The sequence below is a fragment of the Aquarana catesbeiana genome, linkage group LG09 (genome assembly GCF_042186555.1).
Source record: "Aquarana catesbeiana isolate 2022-GZ linkage group LG09, ASM4218655v1, whole genome shotgun sequence".
NCBI classification, from domain to species: Eukaryota; Metazoa; Chordata; class Amphibia; order Anura; family Ranidae; genus Aquarana; species Aquarana catesbeiana.
The window spans coordinates 79,051,903-79,065,488 of NC_133332.1; the positions used below are offsets into that span (position 1 = coordinate 79,051,903).

The 13,586-nt window shown below is 44.7% G+C and overlaps 1 protein-coding gene across 1 annotated transcript in view; it reads right to left on the minus strand.

Annotated features, from left to right (window-relative positions):
- The window catches only part of WDR62 (WD repeat domain 62), a 107,958-nt gene that overhangs the window by 51,216 nt on the left and 43,156 nt on the right, over positions 1-13,586 (minus strand). The window contains exon 18 of the mRNA XM_073598821.1: positions 39-102. Coding sequence (XP_073454922.1) covers positions 39-102 — 64 coding nt within the window. The remainder of the gene's footprint in view (positions 1-38; positions 103-13,586) is intronic.

A 13,586-nucleotide genomic window follows, 5' to 3' on the forward strand; every position in this document is an offset into this window, starting at 1 on the left:
ACAAAAGAAAGAAAAAAAAATTCCAGGCTACAACCAACCTGTCACCAGAAACAGTAATCAGCCTTTTGCAGTCATATGTGAACTTCATATCTGTAACAATATCTGAAGAATAAGCATAAATATACAGATTATTTACTGCACATAGGGACCAAAGAATCCACTAATTCAACACTGACAAGAAGAAAAAGATTTCCTTTACATTATTACTAGGGTTGCACTGATACCACTATAAGACCGGAGTACAAGTACTGATACACACACTCTCTCTCTCCCCCTCCCCTGCCAAGTACTCGTCGATACCGATTACCGATAGATGTTCCAAATCTTACATTTTATTAAAGTTTTCAGATTAAAAGATACAAGTTAACTTTTATAATATACGTAATAGAGTGGATAAAAGTATAGAAAAACTGATAATATTGTTTAAATTGCATTATTTATCCCTTGTATATCAAGGGTATATATTTCTCAGATAATATGCAGTAAGTACCTATTTTGATATTCACAAAAGTCAAAAAAAATATAAAAAAAATGTAACAAAACCCAGTAATCCCAGGTATGGGAGAAATTTTGCCCATTCCCCCAGTGATCTCCAATGTCGAGGAATAACTGTTCTGGCTGCATTGAGAAAGTGTCTAAGGATATTTTTTTAGGATAGATGGATATAAAAAAAAAAAAGTGCATCAGTAAGTTTGCAGTATAGATTGTAAATTTGTTTCCAAAACATGCGTAAAAGGTGGGCATTCCCACCAAATATGAAGCATGTTTCTTTTAGCGGTAAGGCATCGCCAGCATACATCTGATACATCATGGTTGAAGTGATGTAAGAGAGGGACATCTATACCATCTAGATATCAATTTGTATGCCTTTTCTTGGCTTTTCGTAGCAAGTGATATTTTATGGGTAAGGGTTTGCCAATCCGAGGAAGATTGTTTACACAGACGTGGGAAAGACTGAGTATAGAATACAGTAAAGAGAATATATGTGCAGGTGGTTTCTTCTAAATAAGAAAATATTCCAAATCAGTTGGCTCAGTAAGGATATCTAGGTGTTGAAATAGATTGTATATGAGACAGGGCCTGATGTGCGCTTTGGTGAGATACAAAGGGTCTAAACAGAGACCGAGACAGAAAAAGGGATTCAGCAGCCTCAGCTGCACTGAAGATGAATGGACAGAAGACAAAGGCTCCTGTTCATTCATAAACTGAAGCATCGTAAACACAGTTTACAATGCTCAGTTATGAATGTGACTATGCATTCTGAAAAGGAAGGAGCCGGTAAATGACAGATTTACTGGCTCCTTCCTCCGCTCTCCATCCTGACAATATCCGGTTCAAGGGGGACTGGAGGACAGTCAGGGTGAATGGTGCAGCGGTGGGGGGGGGGGGGGGGGGGAGTTACAAGCACTGATCTCCCTGTATAGGATTTCAATAAAGCGGCTGACAGCTGCGGGAGGAAGAGGCGGAGAAGCAGCCGTCAGCTGCTTTATTGAAATTTATACAGGGAGATTGGTGCTTGTAACTCCCCCCCACCGCTGCACCATTCACCCGGTATCAGATGAAACATCGGAGCATTTTTACAAGTACTTGTGCAAATGCTTGGTATCAGTGCAACCCTAATTATTACCAATACATTTCTATTATATGACAGCCTGTATTTTTTTGCTGTAATGTGTTGCATTTTTGATGCATACCAGTTCAGTTCCTTACAGTAAAAAAAAATGCAGCATGTTCTACTTGTATTGACTGTACTGGAATGCACTGCAAAGGTTTGTGAACCAGCCCTTACAATGAATGTCAAGGCAAAAAAAAAAAAAAAAAATGCCACGCACACATATATGCAGTACATCTTTGCAATACGCACACATTTCCCTGTCCCCCCACAAAGCTCCATTCACACTTGTGGGACTTGTCATGCAACTTTGGACTTCAAAGTTGCATGACAAGTTGTTCCCCATGTTTTCTGACACTTGTTGCATACAAGTTAAAATCAGTATTCTTTGCTAGAAAATTATATATATATATATATATATATATATATATATATATATATATATATATATATATATATATATATATATATATATATATATATATATATATATATATATATATATATATATATATATACACACACACACACACACACACACACACACACACACACACACACACACACACACTAGAGAATAAATGCATTTGTGCAGCGGCCTTTCAAATACAATCTTTTTGGGAGAAACTACACTTCAATGAATTAAGAACTAAAAACAGTGAAGTTATCCCAATTTTTTTGTATAGTGTGAAAGATGATGTTAAGCCGAGAAGCGTGAGAGAATCGTGATCTTTATTCTAAGTATAGAAATTGTGATTCTCATTTTATCCAGAATCGTGCAGCTCTAATATGTATAATCTATCTACACAGTGCCTTGAAAAAGTATTCATACCCCTTGAAATTTTCCGCATTATCATGTTACAAAAACGTAAATGTATTTTTTTGGGAATTTTACATTATAGACCAAACACAAAGCGGTACATAATTGTGAAGTGGAAGGAAAATAATAAATGGGTTTCAACATTTTTTACAAATAAATATGTGAAAAGTGTGGCGTGCATTTGTAGTCAACCCCCCCCCCCCCAAGTCAATACTTTGTAGAACCACCTAACGCTGCAATTACAGCTGCAAGTCTTTTTGGGGATGTCTCTACCAGCTTTGCACATTTAGAGAGTGACATTTTCGCCTATTCTTCTTTGCAAAATAGATCAAGCTCTGTCAAATTGGATGAAGAGCATCTGAACAGTAATTGTCAAGTCTTGCCACAGATTCCTAATTGGATTTAGGTCTAGACTGGGCCATTCAAACACATGAATATGCTTTGATCTAAGCCATTCCATTGTAGGAAAGGAAGAGCGTTTTAAATCAAAAAGATATATAAACAAATACATGTACCATCATCCCAAATATCTTGTACACGGCAAAGGGCATGAGGTAGAGGGAGGTCGCAGGTAGCTGCCACTGTCGACCAGTATCTCAATACCGCATGCACTGAAGGCAATAACCCCTAAAGAGGGGAGGGAAAAAAACGAGGGGACTATTCCGGTACCTGGTATAATCAAAATTAATAATAGAAGGTAATAGTGACAAAAACAATAGTAAAATATAAAAATTCCATTTTAATAGAAAACATGATTAAAAGATTGTAACATTAACACATACAGTTGCAATTAAAAGCGGGAGCAATACACACAACCAATTACATTACAACTTGTAGTGAGATAGACACAAATAGAGCTTGGATTCTCGACCGGTTTCGCGGTTTCACCGCTTCCTCAGGAGAGCAATATCTGTGGTGCAACATACAGTAATTGTAGTAAATACAATCATATAAAAATTATACAAAAACAAAAGAAAGCAGCAAAGACATTGAAGAATGCATTATATAATATACAATATAGGTAGAAAAAAGGATGGGCTCACCCGTTCTAAGGTTGTCTGTGGGTACGCATGGCCCCAAGTAATGTTGTTATTAAACAATCGGACAAGGGCGGGAATATTGTTTTGATGACCAACCACCAATACGAATCTATGTGCCTTGCTATCCTCAATAATAAACAATGGTATAGACCCATTTCCCTTACCCACATATCTTCCTTTGCACAAGAACTCCGGGCACTTTGCACTGAGGCCTACTTCGTGGGCCTCATTGACAAAGACACCCTAGAGTTCTTGGTCCCCAAATTTCCCTGCACTCCTACTTTTTATTCCTTACCCAAGACCCATAAAGCGGCACGGATCCCACCAGGAAGACCTATTGTGTCCGGGATAGGCTCCCTAACAGATAATGCGAGCAAATTCGTTGACGCCTTCCTAATGCCTCATGTTCGTAGCCTCCCATCTTACATAAGAGACACCACCGACCTTTTGCAACGCCTCGAGGGAATCCAGGTCCCTCCGGACGCCCTGCTCGTGGCAGTCGATATCGAGGCCTTGTACTCGAGTATCCCCCACGAGCAGGGCGTACGGATGGCTGGTTCCTTCTTGGCTGAACAAGATACTACCACCTGGCCCCTGAATCAGTTTATACTGACATTATTATACTTTATATTGACCAAAAACTTTTTTACTTTCAACGACCAACTTTTTTTGCAAATACAAGGTGTTGCAATGGGGACATCATGTGCTCCAGCATATGCAAATCTATACCTAGGTGGTTGGGAGCGATATATCCATGCCCATGAACAATATACAGAATTTCTGGACTATATTCTCCTATGGTACCGTTTTATTGATGATTTGTTTGTGGTTTGGACGGGCCCTAGAGTCAAATTGTTACAATTTTTACATCTATTGGATAACAACGATCTAAACCTTAAATTTACCTTTAAAATCGAGACCGAGCGAATTCCCTTCCTAGACCTACTGATCATTAAACAATCTGATGGAACATTGGGCACCGACCTCTACAGGAAACCCACGGCGGGGAATACCCTATTATTTGCCACCAGTGCTCACCCTAAGTCCCTGGTACGGAGCATACCCTATGCCCAATACCTGCGGTTACGCAGAAACTGTACTCACCATAGTGATTTTCTACGCCAAGCTCAGGCACTACGTGAACGTCTTTTACGACGGGGTTACTCTGCTACCAACCTACGTAAAGCCTTTAACAAGTCCCTTTTACGTCCACGGACCTCTTTACTTTTCAAAAACAACAGACTTCCCCCCCCCTTAGAAACTGTTAAATTGATTACGACCTACTCTGTACACCACAGTATTCTACGGAATATCTTAACGTCCAAGCTCTATTTGTGTCTATCTCACTACAAGTTGTAATGTAATTGGTTGTGTGTATTGCTCCCGCTTTTAATTGCAACTGTATGTGTTAATGTTACAATCTTTTAATCATGTTTTCTATTAAAATGGAATTTTTATATTTTACTATTGTTTTTGTCACTATTACCTTCTATTATTAATTTTGATTATACCAGGTACCGGAATAGTCCCCTCGTTTTTTTCCCTCCCCTCTTTAGGGGTTATTGCCTTCAGTGCATGCGGTATTGAGATACTGGTCGACAGTGGCAGCTACCTGCGACCTCCCTCTACCTCATGCCCTTTGCCGTGTACCATTCCATTGTAGCTCTGGCTGTATGTTTAGGGTCGTTGTCCTGCTGGAAGGTGAACCTCTGTCCCAGTCTGAAGTCTTTTGGAGACTCTAAAAGGTTTTCTTCTAAGATTGCCCTGTATTTGGCTCCATCCATCTTCCAAATCAACTGACCAGCTGAAGAAAAGCATCCCACAACATGATGCTGCCACCACCATGTTTCACGGTGGGGATGGTGTGTTCAGGGTGATGTGGAGTGTTTGTTTTCCACCACACATAGCCTTTTGCTTTTAGGCCAAAAAGTTCAATTTTGGTCTCATCTGACCAGAGCACCTTCCACGTTTGCTGTGTCCCCAACACAGCTTCTTGCAAACTGCAAACAGGACTTCTTATGGCTTTCTTTCAACAATGACTTTCTTTTGGCCACTCTTCCATAAAGGCCAGATTTGTGGATCTGTGGACAGATTCCCCCACCTGAGCTGTGGATCTCTGCAGCTCCTCCAGAGTTACCATGGGCCTCTTGGCTGTTTCACGGATTAATGATCTCCTTGCCTGGCCTGTCAGTTTAGGTGGACGGCCATGTCTTGGTAGGTTTGCAGTTGTGCCATACTCTTTCCATTTTCGGATGATGGATTGAACAGTGCTCTGTGAGATGTTCAAAGCTTGGGATATTATTTTTATAACCTAACCCTGCTTTAAACTTCTCCAAAACTTTATCCCTGACCTGTCTGGTGTGTTCTTTGGCCCTCATGATGTTTGTTCACTAAGGTTCTGTAACAGACCTCTGAGGGCTTCACAGAACAGCTGTAGTTGTACTGAGATTAAAATTACACACAGGTGGACTTTATTTACTAAATAGGTGAATTCTGAAGGCAGTTGGTTCCACTAGATTTTAGTTAGGGGTATTAGAGTAAAGGGGGCTGAATACAAATGCACACCACACTTTTCAGATGTTTTTCTTTTTTTTAACTAATAATAGGGTTTTTTTAAAACAGCTTACCTGTAAAATCCTTTTCTTTCGAAGGACATCACGGGACACAGAGCCACAGTAATTACTGATGGGTTATATAGGTATCACTGGTGATTGGACACTGGCACACCCTATCAGGAAGTTCAACCCCCTATATAATCCCTCCCCCTTGCAGGGATACCTCAGTTTTGTAGCCAAGCAATATAGTGTATTAGAAGAGGGGCGGGACCTCTGTGTCCCGTGATGTCCTTCGAAAGAAAAGGATTTTACAGGTAAGCCGTTTTAAAAAATCCTATTTTCTTTCTCGAACATCACGGGACACAGAGCCTCAGTAATTACTGATGGGATGTCCCAGAGCAATGCTACCTGAGGGGGGGGAACCACGACCAAGTAGGGTGCAATCAGACCTGAGGACCCTGTACCGCTGCCTGCAGCACACTACGCCCAAAGGCGATATCCTCATGCCTTCTCACATCCACCTGATAGAATCTGGTGAATGTATGAACTGAAGACCAGGTTGCGGCCTTGCAGATTTGAGCCATAGAGGCCCGGTGATGCACTGCCCAAGAAGCACCAATAGCCCTTGTGGAATGTGCCCTGATCTGAAACGGAGGAATCTTCTGTTTCAAACCGTAAGCTTGAATGATCAACTGTCGAATCCATTTAGAAATGGTAGCTTTTGACGCTGCCTGTCCTCTATTGGGACCCTCTGGCAGCACAAACAAAACATCCGTCTTGCGGATCTGAGAAGTTGCCCCTAGATAGGCCTTAACTGCTCTTACTACATCCAACGAATGTAGAGATCTCTCTTCCGGAGAACAGGGATAGGAAAGAGCTGCTAATTCTGATACTCTTCTAGCAGAAGAGATGGCCACCAGAAAAATTAATTTCCTTGTCAACAAGACCAAAGGAATCTGTCTTATTGGTTCAAAAGGCTGTTTCTGTAACACAGCCAGGACCAAATTCAAGTCCCAGGGGTTTAGGGGCGCTTTAACCGGAGGATTAAGGACGCATCACCCCCTGCATAAAGTTTCGGACCAAAGAATGCGAAGCAAGTGGCCGCTGAAATAATACTGATAAAGCAGAAACCTGGCCCTTGATGGTACTCAAGGCCAGCTTCATCTCTAATCCCATCTGTAGAAAATCAAGGATTCTACCTATGACATATTTCCTGGGATGCCAACCTCTGGATTCACACCAGGTTATATAAGCCTTCCAGACTCTATGATAAATCATCCTGGAAGCTGGCTTCCTTGCATTAATCAAGGTAGATATGACAGGACCTGAGAGCCCACGACTCTTCAGAACGTGGGTCTCAATAGCCAAACCGTCAAATTTAGCGTTTGTAAGGCAGGATGGAACACTGGACCCTGAGATAACAGGTCTGGGCGTACCGGTAGGGTCCACGGGGAACCCACCGTCATCCTTACTATTTCTGCATACCAAGTCCTTCTGGGCCAAGCGGGGGCCACCAGAAGTACCGACTTCCTTTCCTGCCTGATCCTGCGAAGGAGTCGTGGTAGTAACAGAATAGGCGGGAATGCGTAAATCAGTGAGAACCGATGCCACGGAATCACCAACGCATCCGTCCCGCATGCAAGAGGATCCCTTGTCCTTGCCACAAATCTGTCTATCTTTTTGTTGAATCGGGATGCAAAGAGATCTACATCTGGAACCCCCCATCTTTGGCATATGGCCCAAAAGACGTCGGGATGCAGAGACCATTCCCCTGGAAGTAACTGCTGGCGACTTAGATAGTCCGCCTGCCAATTCTCTATTCCCGGGATGAAAACTGCCGATATGCATGGCACATGCATCTCTGCCCAGACTAAGATCTGGTTCACCTCTTTTTGAGCAGCTCGGCTCCGGGTGCCTCCCTGATGATTGACATAAGCCACTGCTGTGGCATTGTCGGACTGGATCCTGACCGGACAACCCTGTAGCCTGATAGTCCAGGCTTTTAGAGCTAGATGTATCGCCCGGATCTCCAGAATGTTGATGGGTAAGGTCCTCTCTGTCTTGGACCATACCCCTTGGACCGCAGCCTGTTCCAGAACTGCTCCCCAACCTGACAGACTGGCATCTGTTGTTACCACCGTCCAGGTAACCGGTAGAAAGGATTTCCCCTTCTGCAGGTTTTCGGGTATGAGCCACCAATTGAGGCTCTGACGCACCGCATGCGACAGGTGCATCGGAAAGTCTAATGCCTGAACCTTCTTGTTCCAGGTCGACAGAATATTGTGTTGCAGCATTCTTGAGTGAAACTGAGCATAGGGAACTGCTTCGAATGAAGACACCATCTTCCCTAGTAGCCTCATACAAAGGCGGACTGAGGGACCCTTCTTGGTCCTTACTGTCAGAATCAGCTCTCTCAAAGCAGTGATCTTTGCCTGGGGTAGAAATATTTTCTCATGGCTTGTATCTATAATCAGACCTAAATACTCCAGTCTTCTTACTGGTTTTAGGAAAGACTTTTCTAAGTTGAGGATCCAACCCAGGTGTTCTAGATACCTGACCGTGGTCCTCAAGTTTCCATTCAAAGAGGCTACCGACCGGTCTATCAAGAGCAGGTCGTCTAGGTATGCTATGACAGCTATACCCTGAGCCCTTAATCTGGCCAGAGGAGGAGCCAAGATCTTTGTGAACACTCGAGGTGCAGTGGCTATCCCAAAAGGCAGAGCCACAAACTGGAAATGGCGCCCTCCTACCTCGAAGCGCAGAAACTTCTGATGAGCAGGAAAAATGGGCACATGCAGATATGCATCTCTGATGTCTATTGATGCCAGAAATTCTCCTCCCTGCAGGGTGGGAACTACTGTTCGAATTGATTCCATGCGGAAGGATTGAATCCTTAGGAATCGGTTCAGATCCCTTAAGTCCAAAATGGGCCTGACATCCCCATTTGGCTTTTGGACCGTAAAAAGGTTGGAATAGAAGCCCAATCCCTGGTCCTTTGCGGGAACTATCATAATGACCTCCTGCGACAAAAGTCGCTCTAACGCTAGAAGGAGCGACTGCTTCTTCTCTGGGTCTCTGGGAACATTTGATCTGAGGAACCGAGGAGAAGGGAATTCCTGAAACTCCAGCTTGTACCCTAAGGTTACCGTGGAGACTACCCATCTGTCCTGGAAATCCTCGTGCCAGAGCTCTGAGAACTGTCGCAGTCTTCCCCCCACTCGAGTGAGCGGGGGCGCCCCCTCATGCAGAGGTCTTCGTGTTTTGCCTAGTAGGCTTCTTTCCCCAGGACTTCTTTTGTCCCTGGGGTTGACTTTTCTCTCTGGACCCCAATGGAGGCGGCCGTCGAGACTGCCTGGAGGCTGAAGCCCCCGGCGCTGGGGAAAGAGTCCGTTTAAAAGAGGGACGCTTACTCTTCTTCTTGACAGGTAAGAGAGTGCTTTTCCCACAAGAGATTCTCTTGATATAGTTATCCAAGTCCTCTCCAAACAACCTTGCACCACGAAATGGAAACCCAGCCAGTAGCTTCTTACATGGTGCTTCGGCTGACCAATTTTTCAACCATAGGATTCTACGTATATGCACCAACCCCAGTGAAAGACGGGAGGTTTGCACGATAGAATCTCTAATGGCATCAACCACAAAGCATAAGGCCGCTGGAAGGTTAGCAAACCCCTGGGCCTGCTGTTCAGGTAATACTTGGATGACCTGCTTAACATGGTCTCTTAAGTATTGACAGACTCCAATCGCTGCTACTGCAGGTTGGGCCACTGATCCTGCTAAGGAGAAAACATCCTTCAATAGGGATTCCATCCTTTTATCTATAGGAACCCTGAGCATCTGAGCATTGTCTAAAGGACAAGTCAGGCTATTATTTACGGAGGAAATGGCATCAATAGCCGGTATTCCCCACATTTTAATAAACTTTTCTTCCATCGGATAAAGTGTTGAAAACTTTCTCGGCGGAAAAAAACGTTTGTCTGGGTGATCCCACTCAGAATAAATAAGCTTTTCAAGTAAAGTATGAACAGGAAAAGCATGTGCTGCTTGGAAAGGTTTCAGTGACCCCAAAGCAGAAGAGGATTCTTTAGCAGTTTCAGGTATGGGCAACTTAAATGTGGAGCGGACCAATCCAGTGAGGATCTGCACTAAGACTTTCTCCTCTTGGGAAGTCGCAGAGGGTCCCTCTCCACCTGAATCCTCCGAAGAGGAATCATCGATCCCATCCCGATCCTCTGAAAGGGATTCATCTCCTTTATCCCAGAGCTCCTCTGTCTGAGGGTCTTGGGGAACAGAGGAAAGCCTAGTGCGTTTTCTTCCACTGAGTGAAGACGTAATCACGGCCATTAATCTTTCCTCTAGACCATTAATGGTTGAGGAAAAAACCTCTTGTGTAATATATACAGGGGCTGAAGTGCCAGAAGCAGGTGTAGCCCCTGACCCCGATGGCTCTCCCTGGCTAGCCGTCCCTGGCCCATCTTTAGGGGGGGGAGGATGCTGCCGACAGGGGGCCCTCAGAACCTGAACGAGATCCCCTAGTGTCTCTGGTTCCTGGGGTGCTTGAACCTCTTCTACCCATAGTGCAAAGCAACAAGGTGTGAGGTATACAAATGAACACTGCCCGCTGAGCGATGTAGTCTGGCTAAAAGCCTTGCTACCCAATGCTCAGTCTGGTGTTACTTCAGTAAATGCTGCCTAGGAGAATGCCTGTGTCCCACCTTACATGCGACCGTCAGCTCCGTGTCTCTCAGAAGGCTGAGTGCACCTGTACAGAGTGCCTTTAATAGCCTGCAGCTGGCCTGAGTGGGAGTCTAAGCACTCTGTGCTGACATCCCGCCCCCTCCTCTACCGCCCCCCCCCTCGAGTTTTGAAAAAAACGAGCGCTTCCCGCACTGCCGACTCTCCTGTCATGCTTCTGGAGAAAAGGCTGGGGATGGGGGGGGGGGGGGGAAGACTGGTAACAAGATCTGCCTGAACGGCTATCTTCAGAGATGGTGGCCATTAGGCCGCAGAGCCCGGGTGGTATAACCACTTTCTAGACCCCTGTGGCCCCTCTCTAGCCTGGGGGGAACATTCAAACATGAGAAATCCCCCTTTCCACCTTACCTGCTTGCAGCCTGCTTTGAGATGCTGGGACATAATCAGCACTGAACACCTGAGACAGTCAGTCAGCATGTGTAGGTTTGTGCTCTTGGCAGCCCCCGGTGGTCACAATAGGCATAGCATGCATTTACCTTAAAGGAGAAAAGCCACTAGAACTCAAAAATTCTGTGGAATCTCCTCTTACCTTATCCAGCCGCAGGGTGCTGTTTACACAGACCCAATCTTCACCTCTCATGGTGGGCTCCGTTTGAAAAAACCGTCAGAGACTGGGGCCCCCATCAGTAGGGGGATCCAACAGTTCTGGGACCGTAAAGCACCTCGCCAGAAATTAGGAAGTTTAAAGCCATTTTCTGATCTGCGGGGTCCAGCTCTCTAAAAAGAGAAGCATTACGGGTAAAACCTCGTTTCTTCGGACACGAGGCCCGGGTACCATTCAATTCGGCCATGAAAAGACACTTTGAATGGATCCGGTTCGCCTGGCTTGCCCCAGTATAGGATCTTAGGATATTCCCTTTGGAGCTCAGCACAGGACATCTTTACACGTCCATCACCTAAGACACTGGCGTAAAAACTGAGGTATCCCTGCAAGGGGGAGGGATTATATAGGGGGTTGAACTTCCTGATAGGGTGTGCCAGTGTCCAATCACCAGTGATACCTATAAAACCCATCAGTAATTACTGTGGCTCTGTGTCCCGTGATGTTCGAGAAAGAAATAATAATTTTGAAAACCCATTTATCATTTTCCTTCCACTTCACAATTATGTGCCACTTTGTGCTGGTCTATCACATAAAATCCCAATAAAACATTTACGTTTTTGGTTGCAACATGACAAAATGTGGAAAATTTCAAGGGGTATGAATACTTTTTCAAGGCACTGTATGCGCGACTAATGCCGCGTACACACGACTGGACTTTCCGTCAGAATAGACTCTGACGGTCTTTCCGATGGAGTTCTGACGGAGTTCCGCTGAAACGGACTTGCCTACACACGATCACACCAAAGTCCGATTGTTTAGAACGCGATGACGTACAACGGGACTAGAAAAAGGAAGTTCAATAGATAGTAGCCAATAGCTGCCCTTGCGTAGTTTTTGGTCCGTCGGAATAGCATACAGACGAGCGGTTTTCCCGATAGGAACTGATTCCGTCGGAAAGATTTGAAGATTTCTAGGTCCGTCAGAATTTTCTAAAGAAAGTCCGAAAGCCCACACACGATCGGAATGTCCGATGGAATGATTCTGTCAAACCTTTTCTGCCGGAAAGTCCGGTCGTGTGTACGCAGCATTAAAGTTGTAGCAACTTCAAAGTAGTTCATGTACTACTTTGGTCTGACTTTCATGCAACTTGAGGGCCATATGACTTTAATGTTAACCCTCAGAAGTTGCATAAAAATCATACCTGAATGTTATACAATGCAACAGTTGTCCATTATCACTGGTCAAGGATAAAGTCGTATCAAAGTTGCACTCTAAAGTCGGCGCAACTTTGGAGTCCTACAAGAGTGAATGGAGCCTTAAAGTGGTTGTAAAGGCAGAAGGTTTTTTTATATCTTTATGCATTAGGAGTAAAAAGCCTTCTGAGTGCAGCAGCCCCCTTACTAACATTTACCTGAGGTCCCTCTCTGTCCACGAGTATCTCAGCCATCTGAGATTCTACGTTGTGATTAGCTGAGACACAGCAGCAATGCCACTGGCTCCCACTGCTGTCAAAGTCAGCTAGCCAATCAGGTCAGGGCTCAGTGTCTGAATGGACACAGGGATCTGTGACTCGGCTCGGGTGCCCCCATAGCAAAGCTGCTTGCTGTGTGGGCACTGAACAAGAGGGAGGGGCTAGGATCACAGAAGAGGGACACAAGAAGAGGAGGATCCAGACTGCTCTGTGCAAAACCACTACATAGAGGGGGAAAATTTAAACAGGTTTGTTTTTTTTCCCCTCTATAAAATAACGAGACGAGACTTTACAATTACTTTAAAAGCAGAGCTCCACCCAAAAAAGGGGAAGCTCCATTTGTATGCCTCATCCCCCCTCTCTGGTGCCATATTTGGCACCTTGTTGGGGGGGGGCACCTTGTTTTGATGGGGGCTGCTTAGCCGGACATTTGGCCCTCACCGCAGCCGGCCCATTGAGAAAGCGCAGCACTATTCGTGCATGCCAGTAGAAAACCGGCAGTAGGAAGCCGCAATGCTTCGCTGCCGGTTTCCTTTACCCAAGTTGGCGGCGCCAGCACCCAAGACCCAATTCAAGGATCAGCTTGGGTGAGGACACCGCGGGATCCCTGCACAGGTAAGTGTCCTAATAGTAAAAGTATTTGTAAGTTATCAGTCTTTGTAGCTGCTGACTTTAAATTTTTTTTGGAGGGGGGGCTGGAGCTCTGCTTTAAGATCCTGCAATTCTAAAATTTCCCTTCTGATCTGCCAGAAATCCTTCAAAAAGGTCACCCCCCCCCCCCCGAAACTT